Raw genomic sequence first — 15,610 nt, forward strand, 5'->3', positions numbered from 1 at the left:
GCAACAGAGGGAGACTATCTCAAGAAAAAAAAATACTATGCTTCCTATGTTCCCCAATTTATTAAATCATTACTCAGCTGGGCACTGTGAATCACACCTGTAATCCCAGCACTTTGGGAGGCCGAGGCGGGTGGATCACTTGAGGCCTGGAGTTTGAGACCAGACTGGCCAAAATGGTGAAACCCCCATCTCAACTGAAAGTACAAAAATTAGCTGGGCGTGGTGGTGCATGCCTGTAGTCCCAGCTACTTGGGAGGCCGAGGCATAAGAATCGCTTGAACCTGGGAGGCAGAGGTTACAGTGAGTGAGCCAAGATCACGCCACTGCACTCCAGCCTGGGTGACTGAGAGACTCTCTCAAAAATAAATAAATAAATAAATAAATAATTCATCGTCTATCAAGTTGCTCAAACTTTAAACTTGGGAATTATCCTTGATTTCTCCATCTCACTACCTAACTTGTAATCAATCACCAAGTTCTCCTGACCATCCATCTTCCCTCAAATCTTCCCACTTCTTTTCATCTTGAGTGCTTTCTAATCAATCACCAAGTTCTGTCAATCATCCACCTTCCTTCACATCTTTCCACGTCTTTCCATCTTCTGTGGCAAGAATGGCTGGAACTCTAAAACAGCTGTTTCACTGGTCTCCCTGCCTCCCATTTTTCTCTGCTTCTTCCTAAACCATTTCTACTTTCACTGAGCTGCCTAAGGTACAATTCTGTCCTATCCATTAAACGGGTAAAATGTAAAGTCTAAATTCCTAAAATACCTGCAGGATTGGCCCCTTGCTCATCTCTACAGTCCTGTTTTTGCTTTCCTACCAGTCACATAGTACTTACGGGTTCCCAGAACAGGGTATACTCTGGCCTCATAAAATCTCCTTTCTAGCTTGGGCTCATTTTTACTAATCCTGTCTCTATCCTTGAGATCTCAAGATCAGAAACAATTCCTCAAAGACAGCCAACAGGGTCTGTAACTACTGGGTTAGGTCCTCCTGTTCCTCCCACTATACATGTACTTTACAAATACAATGCTGATCATACTAGATTTAATGAATGCCAGTCTTCTCCCCTTATCTATTAACTCCAGGAAGGAAAGAAGGAACAATGTACTGAGGGTAAGTGCCTAGCATACAGAAAATGTTGGCCCAGTACAGAATAACTACCATCTTGTTAACTCTTCTAAGCCAGTATTCTTCAAATTATGGCTCACAAACCAACAGTGGGTCATGAAATCAATATAGTAGGTTGCAACCAGTACTAAAAAAAAAAAAGCAACAGAAAGTATCAGAGTACATTACAAGTAATAAGTGTAAGTATTCTTTGTTCAATCTTTGAAACAGTCTCTAGTGCTACAAGTAAAACTTCCTTAAGTGCGGCAAAAAAAAATTCTTTGGAGCACTGCACTGCTTCTACTTTTCTTCTTCCTCCTTTATATGAAAGTTTCTTGGAGCCAGGCATAATGACTCATGTCTATAATCCCAGTCACTAAGGAGCCTGAAACAGAAGGTTAACTTCAGCCTGGGCAACACAGCAAGACCCCCATTTCAAAAAAAAAATTGTTTAAGACCCAGGTGAGAAAATGAAAAATAGAAAAAAATTATGCTTAATCAGTCAAGCATGGTGGCTCCTGCCTGTAACACCAGCATTTTGGGAGGCGAGGCAGGTGGATCACCTGAGGTCAGGAGTTTGAGACCAGCCTGACCAACATGGTGAAACCCTTTCTGTACTAAAAATACAAACATTAGCCAGGTGTGGTGGCGGGTGCCTGTAATCCCAGCTACTTGGGAGGCTGAGGCAGGAGAATTGCTTCAACTTAGGAGCTGGAGTGAGGCAGGAGAATCACTTGAACCCAGGAGCTAGAGGTTGCAGTGAGCCAAGATTGTGCCACTGCACTCCAGCCTGGGAAACAGAATGAGACACTGTCTCAAAAAAAAGAAAGAAGAAAAAAAAATTATGCTTAACAGTTACACAGTTCTTTAGCAAGAAGCCATCCTTATCTTGAACATTTCTAACAAGAACGTTTTCCATTTTCTCATTATGCCTTAAATACCTGCTGATTTTCATTTCAATTACTTATGTACACAAGACATCTTAGCGATTATAAAGATATAGATATAGGTGTCCCTTGGTATCTGCTGGGAATTAGTTCCAGAACCCACTCCACTGCAGATACCAAAATCTGAGGATACCCCAGTCCCTGATATAAAGGGGATACGTAGTATTTGCATATAACCTACACACATCCTCCTATATACTTTGAATTCTTTCTAGTATTTACAATACCTAATGTAGTGTAAATGCAATATAAATAGCTGTTATTCTGTATTGTTTAGGGAATAATGACAAGTAAAAAAAGTCTGCACATGTCCAGTACAGATGCAACCATGCATGTTTTCCCCTAAATATTTTCAATCCGTGGTTGAATCCACAAATATGGAACCCACAGATATGGAAGGCTAACTGTACTGTATTTTTCTATTTTAAGCTCTGTTCCCATATGCTTATACTCCTAGAAAACCACCTTTGGATGGATGACATAAGGCTTACTCTAAGACTCCTCTATGAATATCATGCACTTTGACTTTCTCTTTATCCAGTCTATCTATACAGTAGTTCATTCTTACCCTCTGTTTTGCTTTCTGCCATTTCAGATACTTGTGGTCCAAAAGTATTACAAAGAAAATTGCAGAAATAAACACTAATTTTTGTTGTGGTTTTAGAAACAGAGTCTTGCTCTGTCACCCAGGCTGGAGTGTGCAGTGGTGTGATCACAGCTCACTGTAACTCCTGGGCTCAAGTGATTCTCGCACCTCAGCCTCCCAAGTAGCCAGGACTACAGATGCATGCCATCATGCCTTGTTAATTTTTAAAAATTTCTTTAGAGATGGTGGGGGTCTCACTACATTGCCTAGGCTGGTCTTGAATGCCTGGCCTCAAGCAATAGTAGCCTGATAAAATCCCACCTGACCAGGTAGTGAATCTCCCCTTGGTCTAATGTATTCACCTGTATAAACTATTAGCCACTTGTCACTTAGTAGCCATCTCCATTATCAGATCGACTGTCAGACTGACCATGGGGTAGGGCACTGCTTGAGTTTTAAGTAACCCTTACTTTCCTTAATGACAGTCTCTAAGTGCAGGAGTAGGGATGACAGCAATTTGGATATGCCAAAGAGAAGCTGTAAATTGCTTAAAGGTGAAAGTTCTTGACTAATAAGGAATGAAAAAAATTGTATGCAAAAGTTGCAAAGATCAAATCTATCTGTGAAATTGTGAAGAAGGAAAAAAATTACTGATAGTTTTGCTGTTGCACCTCAAACTGCAAACATCACACCATAGGGCAAGACAAGTGATTAGTTAAGATGGAAAAGGCCATTAAATTTGTGTGTGGAAGACTTGGACAGAAACATGTTTTGACTGATGACAATTATGTTCACTACTATCCAGGGTTTCAGGTATCCACCGGAGATCTTGGAATGCATTCCCCAAAGATAAAGGAGGACTACTGTATATCCACTAAAAAAAAAAAAACAAAAACAAACCACCACCAATCCATCTACCACTGCTTTCCTTCTGGTATATTTAGCAGTAAAGTTAAAAACAGTTAACAATGAACACATACTACACAGCAGCAAGCACAGCCCTAAGCATCTGATAAAGAGAATTCTCGTTTATTCCTAACCACAACCCTGTAAGCTGGGTAAGGTGGGTTTCTCTGTAAGGTGGGTACCCATCTTATCCACCTTATAGGGTTGTGGTTAGGAATAAATGTGAGGAGGTTGAGCCAGGTTAAATATTTGGCCCAAAGTTCACAGTTAATAAATACAAGTCTGGGATATGAACTCCAGCAGTCTGACTCCAATACTCATTCTCTTAGCTACTGTCATATTCTTTTCAGTAGTTTTAGTTTTACTTTCTCTCTCAACAAAATTACTCCTAATTGCTGTGGGGCATTTATAAAAAGGAATCTATATATAAAAACAAATTATATCCAAATTGCTCAGAAGAGGCTTAACACCTCAATTAATATTTATCCTCTTAAGCTTTTCTGGGAAAGTGAGTAGTAATAAAAAAATTTTTCATTAAAATATCACAATGAAACTACCATCTATCAAGTGAAAAAAAAATCACCTTGCAAAGTTCAATGTTAAAAAATTTTTAGACTTGGTATAATTTGTTTCTTTTGTCCATTAATTTTACTGCTTGCCTCACTTAAAAAAAAATTCAACTTTAGAAATCTTCAAAAGAGGAAACCCTTAAATCTGGACAAACACAAAAGCAGCATCTTTTATTTTTCCATTAATTGCTGGGTATATGACTTGGCAGAATAACTCAAATTGTTTTTATAAATATACCAGAAAAAAGCATTTTACACTCCCACTTGTATCTGCAACATTCTTCCTACTCTTTTTTCTGTTTCCTACTTACCACTTAATGTGTCTACAAATACCACTTTGCGCTAATTTTCGACTGTTTCCATTTTTTTCCTTTTTATTAAATAAACTAAAGAGATAGAAAAGCAAAGAAAAACACAAAATAATGCCAAAAGGCCACCAAGGCAGAAGCCCTTTCCTCCCTTCCCATTATCCATTTACTGGACATGCCAGTACAATTCCTACCTCTGCAACAGAAGATGAACTCCTGCTGGAATAAGGCGTCCATACTGTAAGGCATACAAGATTTACAACTTCAAAGTCACTTTATCTCAGTATCAACCAGAGACAACCCTCTTGAAGTCCTAAAAATGAACTTACAAGGCCTTAAGAACAAGTAATTGTCAGAAAAGTTTAAGGCAGTTTAGTAAAATGTTTTGCAATTTAACACTGAGGTCAGCAATGCCTCCCTAAATCAAAAGCTGTATCTGAAAGACTCCAGAAGCAAACTCTAATGTAAACATTCATGCTGAAGTAAAATAAAACGGTATATCACAAGTTACAGAGCTGGAAAATAAATGGTCTTGACCAAAATGTTTTGATCAGGATCACAAATCACTAACACACAACGGCATTTTAAGAAAGTAGAGCTGACAGCTGGGCACGGTGACTCATACCTGTAATCCCAGTACTTTGGGAGGCTGAAGTGGGCAGATCACCTGAGGTCTGAAGTTCGAGACCAGCCTGGCCAACATGGTGAAACCTTGTGTCTACTAAAAAATACAAAAATTGGCCAGTCACGGTGGCTCACACCTGTAATCCCAGCACTTTGGGAGGCTGAGGTGGGCAGATCACCTGAGGTAGGGGGTTTGAGACCAGCCTGACCAACACGGTGAAACCCTGTCACTGCTAAAAAGACAAAATTAGCCAGGTGTGGTGGCACATGTCTGTAATCACAGCTACTCAGGAGGCTGAGGCAGGAGAATCGCTTGAACCCAGGAGGCAGAAGTTGCAGTGAGCCAAGAGCATGCCATTGCACTCCAGCCTGGGCAACAAGAGTGAAACTCCGCCTCAAAATAAAAAAATAAAAAAAAATTAGCCAGGCATGGTGGTGGGCGCCTGTAATCCCAGCTACTCAGAAGGTTGAAGCAGGATAATCACTTGAATCCAGGAGTTGGAGGTTACAGTGAGCCAAGATCTTGCCACTGCACTCCAGCCTGGGTAAGAAGAACGGTGGGGAAAAAAAAAGGCCAGGTGTGGCGGCTCACGCCTGTAATCCAAGAACTTTGGAGGCCAAGGCGGGTGGATCACCTGAGGTCGGGAGTTCAAGACCAGCCTGACCAACATGGTGAAGCCCCGTCTCAAAAAAAAAAAAAAAAAAAGAAGAGTGAAGGAAAAAAAAAGTAGAGCTGACACTTTAAAAAATCTTTACGTCTCCACTGTGTACATTTATCTACTGGTCAAAAGGGAGGTATACTTTACACATTAACTGCTTTGTGTATTTCAAATGGGAAAAAAACCAAAATTACCGCTTCTCCACTGCGTATATTAATCTACTGGTCAAAAAGCAGGTATACTTTATACACTACCTGCCGTATGTCTTTGAAATGGAGGAAAAGTCCAAAAAACAAAAAAGCACAAAATCCAGGTCCATAAAACTGTACCAAGACTAGAAGGATCTTTACCCTACTTAATTATATGCCAGATCCTAAAATCCTATCTTTCCAGGTGCTCTTTAAGTGCATACGGCATTAAGCATTTACAAAGCAGTGACAAAACATCTTCACTGAGTAATGAAGACAAGAGATGACCCTCATCATTTCCATCACTCAGATGATCAGAAACAGCTTCACGAAATATTTCCAGGATCTGCCTAACATTAACTTTTCTAGTCTTTTGGTCAATAATAAAAGTTTACGAGTGGCTTTTATAATCTTTTTTTCTTTTAGAGGGAAGAGAGGTATAACAAAATGTCATTTCTCAAATGATTTGTTTTACCCTAACCATACCAAATGAAATAAAAATTTTGATGGATTAAATGCAAATATGAAACAGGAAAATAAAGGTGTAAACGCTACAAATAAGTCTTCTCTTCCCCATCCCAACATGTAAAAGTTGAGTTTAACTTATTTGAATCAACCTGTAAATATTTTGGGAGAATATCTGAGTGTTAAACAAATTCAGACGTTGAGTCTTAAGTACTAATTTGATCTTTAACACTTTAGCATATCATCCCATTGGATTCCAGTTTTCTTTCCTTTAAAGCTGATACTAGAACACTCTAGGTGGATATATTTATACCATGAGATTTGGAAGCCTAAATCACTTTCTTAAAAAAAGTTTCTATGATCTAGAATTTTGGGCTTATTTCAACCAGTTCTAGACAAAAACCGTAATATCAAGGAATAATTTCCTTACACATTTATAAAATACCCAAGTGACAACTCCAAAGTCAAAAGCTACAAGTTTGAAATTTAAAGTTTTAAGAGTTGATGTGCCTCCAATAAAAGTTACCTGCAAACATATTACAAACTGCTGAATGCGCAAAAAAAAAAAAAAAAAAAAAATCAAGATATAATGGTAAACCTGGCCGAGCATGGTGGCTCATGCCTATAATCCCAGTACTTTGGGAGGCAGAGGCAGGTGAATCACTTGGGGGCAGGAGTTCGAGATCAGTGTGACCAATATGGTGAAACTTCCGTCTCTACTAAAAATACAAGAAATATCAGCCGGGCATAGTGGCCTGCGCCTGTAGTCCCTTGAACCCCCAGGGGCAGAGGCTGTAGTGAAGTCCCGCCACTGCACTCCAGCCTGAATGACAGAGGGAAGACTCTGTCTCGGGGAAAAAAAGATAATAAAAAAGATATAATGGTACCCAACTTGAAGTAAGTTGACAGAGGGACACTATTTTCTTTATACTCATTTCTCCCCTCCCCCAAACCCAGACTGGTTACAATTAAAAACTGTACACCAAAGAATTCCTGGAGTAGAATCTTGATTTGGGGAGTAGGGAAAATCAACCCACACTACAAAATTTAGAAAAGCAACTAAGACAAACTCTTAGTATTACGAATGAATGAATGAATCTCAATGTTGAGGGTTTTTTTTTTAAACTACAAAAGCCCACTTGATACATTTAGAACTTTTGTAATTATTCAAACACATTGCAAGTAGCAAAGCAGACCAGATATGCAGAAAGCAGTAGCACATCTGAACATAAGCAGTTAAACAATACAGCTCCAAGATGAAGCTGCTCAAATCAGGACTCATCAAAGTAAAGTATATTAAAAAGCTTCCCCTACTTTCCAAGTCTCTGGCTAACTCCAATGTAAACTCCATTACCACATTACACCAAAACTAAAAAGCAAGAAGTACCACATTACACAAACACTAAAGGAACACCACAAAAATCTACAGGCGAATAAGTGTGTAAAGATGATCTAAAGAATCCTTCTGAATGGCACTTTCGTAGGTGCAAAGGAATACAATGATGTGTGTCTATGTGCGTGAATTTTGAAGGAAAAAAACAGCTAAAAAAAAATCCCTGGAGACTACAGTACCTTCATAGAATAGGTACAGATCAAAGTTCATGCATAATCAATGTTACAAACCTTAAGTAGAGGAACTCTGCAAGATTCCTATTTCTCAATTTTTGCAGGTTAACTGAAATTCGTTTTACATGTTTCTTATAAAAGCAACTAATTCAAAGCATTTGCTCTGTCTTCCCATTTTCACTCTGAAATGAAGCCTACTTAGAAACATGCTCTCGAAGTTCTCTACAAACTCAAAGGGTACATTTAACTCCATTATGCACTCTCACTGGCAGATGGAGGGATGACGTTGAGCCTGTTCTCAGGGAGTTAAAGAGATGCTCCGTAGTAAAGGGGAACATCTTGTGGACTGTCAGATGGCCAGCCATTCTTCATCTTCATTATTCCAGCAAAGAAAAGGTCCTCGCCCATCAGGATTACACCATTAAACTAATGTAAGAAGAGAATGAAGGGATGATGGAAGAAGTCTCCCTGAACTTCTCCTGACAAAGGGGCTGGTCCACAACTGAATGAACTGAAGAATCCGTAGAGCTTTTAAATGAAAACCTTGATTTCCAAATGTGTTTAAAAGTGTAAAAAGACAAACACAAAAACACCAAAGCTAATGCACATTTTAAACTTTTGTACAATCAGTTCATGTTTGTAGTTCCTGACTGGAACTCTTTCAACTTCTAACCTTGATTTCCAGGTACATAACTCCACAAAATTGATAAAGTGACTGCAAACTGCAAAGAACATGACCCTGTTCTCACAACCTGAAAACCCAGAGTTTCAGACATTTTGGTCTCACACCAAAACTGGGAGATGTGAGATGAACTGCACTCCATATTGATTCTTACAGCAAATAAGAAAAAGCAGGAAAAAAAGCTAAGAAGGGTAGGTAAGATAAAACAATTGTTAAACTTCACCTCTAACCTGAAATCTTGGACCTCGCACACACAAAAATCAAGATTTTTTTACACCCTATTCCTTAACAGAAAATATTCTGCAAAGGAGAGAAAATCTTGAAAAGGGCGGAAAGTAGAGAAAACAGAGTAAGTACAATAAGGAGAAAGGATTCGAAATTCTTCACTTACCAAGAACAAAAAAAATTAAAACTTAAATTGCATAGAAGCTCTTACAAATGTACTGGCATTTCCCAAATAAAACTGCACGGGAGCAACAATACAGGCCATTTCTATACAGCACCCACTTACGAGCTCTAATTCCAGAACACACACCGATATGACACAGTGTTGCAACCAATCTATTAGGAGGCAAAGAAAATGGTTGGGCTACTGGACGTCTTCGATCAGCTCATTCAAATACCTTTAAAATTAATTAAGGGGCAGGGAGAGAGAAAGAAAAAAAATGGAAGAATAAAAGCGCACCGAGTAGAAAAGATTAAGAGGAACGTGGAAGGCCGGGGCTGCCGAAACTAACCTGTGCCATCGCTGGCCGACGCCGAGAGGGCCGGAGATGAGAGTTTAGGCCGCTTGGCTGAAGGCGGCCCCGGTTCCACCACATTCTCGGCCATTTTTAATTCTTTCGGAGATACAGGCGAGGAAAACCAGAATCCTCAGGAAATCTCTTCTTCGGCCCGGGGTCCCCGCGCCGCACCCAGGGGTGGGCTGCGGGGCTCCAACGGCACCCGAGGGGGTGGGGGAAGTTCCTTTTTCTCTTCGCCGGGTCGCAGTGGCTGGAGAGGGATGCGGACTCGATAAAGGTAGGGGCAAGTGCTAGGGGCCGGGCCTGGGCCCAAGCCCGGAGGAGGGCACAGGAGCACAAATTCGCCGAGCGCGTCTGCTGCGGCGAATTCCCGAGAACTCGCGGCTCTAGAGGCGCAGTCCCCGGCCCGCCACGGCCGGCCCCTGCCCAGCCGAGGTCTCTCGGAGCTCCGCCGCCGCCATCAGCCTCTTCCTCCTCGGCGCTGTCCTCCTCCTTCTCATCGCCACAAGGAGGCGGGGGCGAAAAGGGGGGAGAGGAGGAGGCGACGAGAGACACTCACCTCCTCCCGGTGCCCCCTCCCGGGCCTGCGCTCCCACCCTCCGAATCCTTCTCCTGCCGCTGCGCTCCGCGCCGCCGCCGCCGCCGCCGTACCGGCCCCTAATGGCCGCAGAGAGCTCGCTCGAGCTGGCGCCACCGCCTCACATCGCGCGGCGGCCCGCGGAGGCGCGGCAAGGACGCCAGGCGCGAGCTGGCCGGCCCAAAGGACCGAGGGGGCCGGGCCGAGCAGCGCCGCCCGCCCGCGCCGACGCCAAGCCCACCGAGGAGGCCCCGCTCCGGCGGTGGCGCAGGCGGCCCCTCCTCGCGCCGCGCTCCTCTCCTTAGCCTTCCTCTCCCGCGGAAAATAAATAAATACGGCCGCCGCTACGGTCCCGGCCGCCGCTACGGTCCCCACCGCCGGCGGCCAGGTGCTGGGAGAGCCCGCCCCCCCGGGGCTCCGCTCGGAGCCGCCCGCGGCGGCGGGCGAAGACGCCGCGGGGCGCGGGGTTATGTAATGGTCCCCCCTAGGCGTCGACGCCGGCCCGGCTCCGGGGCCGCGGTGGGGGTGTGTGCGGACGGGAGGGGGCTAGGGGTCGCCTCAACCTGTGCGCCCCGGGCCCCCTGCCACTGTCTCGGCCCCAGCCGCCTTTCTCCGTCCCTGCTTCCCTCCGCACTCTCTGGCTCCCGCAGTTCGCACTCAGCCCAGCGTCCCGCTTGCCCACTCTGGCCCGCTCCCTCTCGCCCTCTCTCCCCCCTAGCCTAGCACACAAACAAGATGGCGGCTGTTGTTTCTTCCCTCTGCCGAATCCTCCTTACAGGCTAGCGGTAGCGGCGGCGGCCGGAAATGAGCCAAGGTGGGGGGGGTGAAAAAGGGGAGGGGCCGGGCCTCCGAAAGGAGGCGGGGCCTAGACCCGAGCCGCTCACACAATGGGGGAAGTGGCACCGGGGGCGGGGCCGATTCCAATCACGGGATCCGCCCTAGGCCCCAACGCGGTTAGCGCTTCCGCAAACTCCCCCGGCGACACCCTGTAGCTCCTTTTAAAGGGGAGGATTTTAAGGGGGGGAGGATTTTAAGGGGGGAGGGGTGGGGGCGGACTCAATCTATTTTCAGTCGGTGGATAGTTACGAGGGAAGGTTCCTGGCTGTGGTCTCTGTGTAGGGGACCGGTGGGAACCGATGCGATGGAACCCCGGAGCTCCGCCGAGGAAGGCGCCAAGTCGCCACTTAGGTAGCCAAAGGGGAGCGCCTGTGGGGCGGCCCTGGTTCCCGGCCTTTGAGTGGCGGGTCCCCCAAACCCCGGTCGAATCCATCAGGCAGGGTGTACCCACTGCCGGATACCCAGTGTATCTTCACTTCTCCATTGCCTTCCCAAAGGGAGCAGTTCACAAGCACGTTGATTACGAGTTGTTTTCAATTTTCTCTGAATTTTCCTTTTCCTTTTTTTTTCACAACGAGCATATATTACTTTGACCAGAAAACAAAAATCGACCAGAAAACAAAAATCACAGCAGTGGGAAGGAAGATGTTTCGGCACCAGACCCAACATTTCTTTCCCTCCACGTGTGTCCACACGCCCCTACCAGGTAGCACTCTCACCACAGAAGTCTTTTTTTTCTGAACACGCCTGGGACCTGAAGACATTTTTAGGGTTCTTTTTTTTTTTCTTTTTTTTCCGTCCGCTCCCAATAGATCAAGTTAATAAAAGACCACGTCTAGCCAGTGCCTTATCTAATGTAATTATGGGAAAAAGCAAAAATGTGATAAAGGTAAGGATGGAACAAAGCAAAAATGTAACGGGAGGAAAGTCCAGTGTGTGGGACTCCGCAGTTTTGCAGCTGAGGTCGGAGACATGCTTTCGGGTTTCTACACATTACCTTGTGTTTCGGCCTTGCGTAAATTGTTACTGAAGGAGGTGGTATGGGTGTAAGTGACCCCCAAAGAAACTCACAAACCAGTATCTATTGATAGGGTTTAAAGCTTTTTCTCAGGCTAGGCTCAGTGGCTCACGCCTGTAATCCCAGGAACTTTAGGAGGCCAAGACAGGTGGATCACGAGGTCAGGAGTTGAAGACCAGCCTGGCCAAGATGCTGAAAAGCCATCTCTACTAAAATACAAAAGTTAGCCTGATGTGGTGGCACACACCTGTAATACCAGCTACTCAGAGGCTGAGGCAAGAGAATCGCTTGAACCCAGACGGCAGAGGTTGCAGTGAGCTGAGATCCTGCCTCTGCCACTGCACTCCAGCCTGGGCGAGAGAGCAAGACTCCGTCTCAAAAAAAAAAAAAAAAAAAAAAAAAAAAAATGGCTTTTCGCGGTGGCTCACGCCTGCAATCCCACCACCTTGGAAGGCTGAGGCGGGTGGATCACCTGAGGAGGGGGAGTTCGAGACCAGCCTGGCCAACATGGTGAAACCCCGTTTCTACTAAAAATACCAAAATTAGGGGGTATGGTGGTGCACACCTGTAATCACAGCTACTTGGGAGGTTGAGGCAGGAGAATCGCTTGAACCCGGGAGGCAGAGGTTGCAGTGAGACGAGATTGCACCATGGCACTCCAGCCTGGGCAACAAGAGCGAAACTCTGTTCAGAAGAAAAAAAAAAAAAAAGCTTTTTCTTTTATTTTATATCTCATGTTCTGTAGTTTGTATTTGTGAATTGTTGGATTTTCTTTGGTATTTGTTGTTGTTTCTGTTTGTTTTCTGTTCTTTTTTTTTCTTTTCTCTGTTTTCTAAATAAATGATGGGATGAATAATAAAAATAAAATAAGAAAAAAAAATGATGGGATGAATAAGAACCTAAGAGTGAAGATCCTAATGGAGCAAGTCAAGTTGCTGACAGGGATGGATTCTGTCCTGTGATGTTCAGGCCTAGATCACCCAAACTGCAGTAGAAAAGCAGGCAAATTGAAAAGGACAGAACTTTTTATCTTAAAGTTGTTACAGGATGAATTCAATGTGTAGGAGTAAGATCAAGATTGGCCTTCAGAGATAATTTTATTATTTTTATTTTTTTATTTTCTTTTGTTCCAAGAACTAAATTTTGTTATTTTTAATAGTTTATACCCAATTCAGACTAAGGAGTACAAAGGAAAGAAATGTTGGTGGGGCACAGTGTCTCATACCTGTAATCCCAACGCTTTAGGAGATAGGGGTGGGAGGATGGCTTGAGCCCAGGAGTTTAAGACCAGCCTAGGAAACATAAAGAGAACCCCTACCTTAGTCCCCATCTCTACAAAAGTAAAAAGAAAAATAGGCACGGTGGTGTACACAGCACCTGTAGTCTCAGCTACTCCGGATACTGAAATGGGAGAATCATTTCAGCCTGGGAATTCAAGGCTGCAGTGAGCTGTGATTATGCCACTGCACTACAGCCTGGACAACAGAGTGAGAGATCCTGTCTCTTTAAATAAATAAATATTTTAAAAACCAAAGGAGAGAAATGAGAAATGTGGAGGACACCTGGAAACTTGCTCTGTAATTTTCTGGTGGGAGATTGCTTGCCCAGTTTTTTGTGTGTGTACGTGTGTGTGTGAGATGGAGTCTTGCTCTGTCACCCGGGCTAGAGTTCAGTGGCACAATCTTGGCTTGCTGTGACCTCTGCCTCCCGGCTTCAAGTGATTCTTCTGCCTCAGCCTCCGTATTAGCTGGGATTACAGGCATGTACCACCACACCCAGCTAATTTTTTTGTATTTTTAGTAAAGATGGGGTTTCACTACGTTGTCCAGGCTGGTCTTGAACTTTTCATCTCAGATGATATACTTGTCTAGGCCTCCCAAAGTGCTAGGATTACAGGGGTGAGCCACTGCACCTGGCCCCAGCTTTTTTTTTTCTTTTAAAGAGTTTTTTTTCTTCCTCTTTTGAGACAGAGTCTCACTCTGTTGCCCAGGCTGGAGTGCAGTGGTGCGATCTTGGTTCACTGTAGCCTCTGCCTCCCAGGTTCAAGCGATTCTCCTGCCTCAGCCTCCCTAGTAGCTGGGATTACAGACATGAGCCACCGAGCCTGGCCTTTTTTGTTTGTTTGTTTAAATGGAGTCTTGCCCTGTCACTGAGGCTGGAGTGCAATGGCTTGATCTCGGCTCACCGCAACCTCCAACTCCCGGGTTCAAGCTGTTCCTCTGCCTCAGCCTCCTGAGTAGCTGAGATTACAGGTGTGCACCAACATGCCTGGCTAATTTTTTGTATCTTTAGTAGAGACAGGGTTTCACCATGTTGGCCAGACTTGCCTCAAACTCCTGACCTCGTGATCCACCCACCTCAGCCTCCCAAACTGCTGGGATTACAGGTGTGAGCCACTGTGCCTGGCTTTTTTTTTTTTTTTTTTTTAAGAGTTTGACTTTAAGAAAAAGATTTGCCTAGTTGTACAGAGGATCCAGGTTCAATCAAAGCAGCATTCAAAGATACCTTGCCCACCTGGCCAAAACTACTGTAGAACTAGATATGAGAAGCGGATTGAAGGAGATATGAGGAACATCCCATGAGAAGATTCAACCAAAAGAAATCAGAGGCCACGACCCCTGGCTCTGCTGTAAATGGAGAACTCTGATACTTGGTGCATCTCCCTGAGATGTGTTCCTCTGGTCTTTCCCCAGAATCCTGAACCTGAAGTTGGCCAGGTTGGAAGTGGCTGGTGGCAAGAAAATAAGGATCACACAAAGGCAATCAAAGTGATGCTTGAGATGGCTTCAAAACAGCGGAATTGAGGCCAGGCACGGTGACTCACGCCTGAAATCCTAGCACTTTGGGAGGCCGAGGTGGGCAGATCACTGGAGGCCAGGAGTTTGAGACCAGCCTGGCCAATATAGCAAAACCCTATCTCTACTAAAAATACAAAAGAGTTAGCAGGGCATGGTGGCTCACGCCTGTAATCCCAGCTACTCTGGAGGCCAAGGTATAAGAATTGCTTAAACCCAGGAGGTGAAGGTTGCAGTAAGCCAAGATAGCACCACTGCACTCCAGCCTGGGTAACAGAGTGAGACATTGTTTCAAAAAAAAAAAAAAAGGAATAGAAAAATAAAAATATTTTAATAGCCAGTATTGGCAAGGAAGTGGAGAATTTGGGCTTTCATATACAGTGAGTGGGAATAGACCATGGTACAAACTTTTAGGTTCATCCCGAATGTTTATAGCCTTTGATAATCCCACAATTGGGCCGGGCGCAGTGGCTCACGCCTGTAATCCCAGCACTTTGGGAGGCTGAGGTGGGTGGATCACGAGGTCAGGAGTTTGAGACCATCCTGGCCGACCGGGAAACCCCATTTCTACTATAAAATACAAAAATTATCTGGGTATTGTGGCGCTCATCTGTCCCAGCTGCTTGGGAGGCTGAGGCAGGAGAATTGCTTGAACCCAGGAGGCGGAAGTTGCAGTGAGCTGACCTCGCGCCACTGCACTCCAGCCTGGGGCCTGGTGACAGAGTGAGACTCTGTCTCAAAAAAAAAAAAAGAAAGAAAATCCCAGAATCTAGGACACATTCTACAAGTGCACAAAAATGTGAGAATGTTCCTCGCAGCAGGGTAATAGTCCCTCCTCTCCACTCTCCCCAGCCTGTATGTAGGCGAATGGCTAAAAAACAAACAATGGATATGATTGTCCTCATATGAGGTATCTCTGGTGGTCAAATTCATAGAGATACGAAGTAGAACAGTGGTTATCAGGCACTGGGTTGCGGGCAGGACGGAATGGGGAGATCTATTTAATAAGTACAAAGTTTCCATTTGAG

At 44.4% G+C, this 15,610-nt stretch overlaps 1 protein-coding gene across 2 annotated transcripts in view; it reads right to left on the reverse strand.

Annotated features, from left to right (window-relative positions):
- Positions 1 to 9,956, reverse strand: part of EP300 (E1A binding protein p300) — an 85,275-nt gene extending 75,319 nt beyond the window's left edge. Inside the window, exon 1 of one of the 2 annotated variants that reach the window (XM_021668720.2) lies at positions 9,350 to 9,956. In XM_021668720.2, coding sequence (XP_021524395.2) covers positions 9,350 to 9,443 — 94 coding nt within the window. In that variant the 5' untranslated portion in view covers positions 9,444 to 9,956. The remainder of the gene's footprint in view (positions 1 to 9,349) is intronic. The other variant, XM_064368117.1, reaches the window with a different exon arrangement.
- Between the last annotated feature and the right edge of the window lie 5,654 nt (positions 9,957 to 15,610).

This window comes from Aotus nancymaae, unplaced genomic scaffold (genome assembly GCF_030222135.1).
Source record: "Aotus nancymaae isolate 86718 unplaced genomic scaffold, 86718_ANA_hifiasm-v0.15.2.pri h1tg000076l, whole genome shotgun sequence".
NCBI classification, from domain to species: domain Eukaryota; kingdom Metazoa; phylum Chordata; class Mammalia; order Primates; family Aotidae; genus Aotus; species Aotus nancymaae.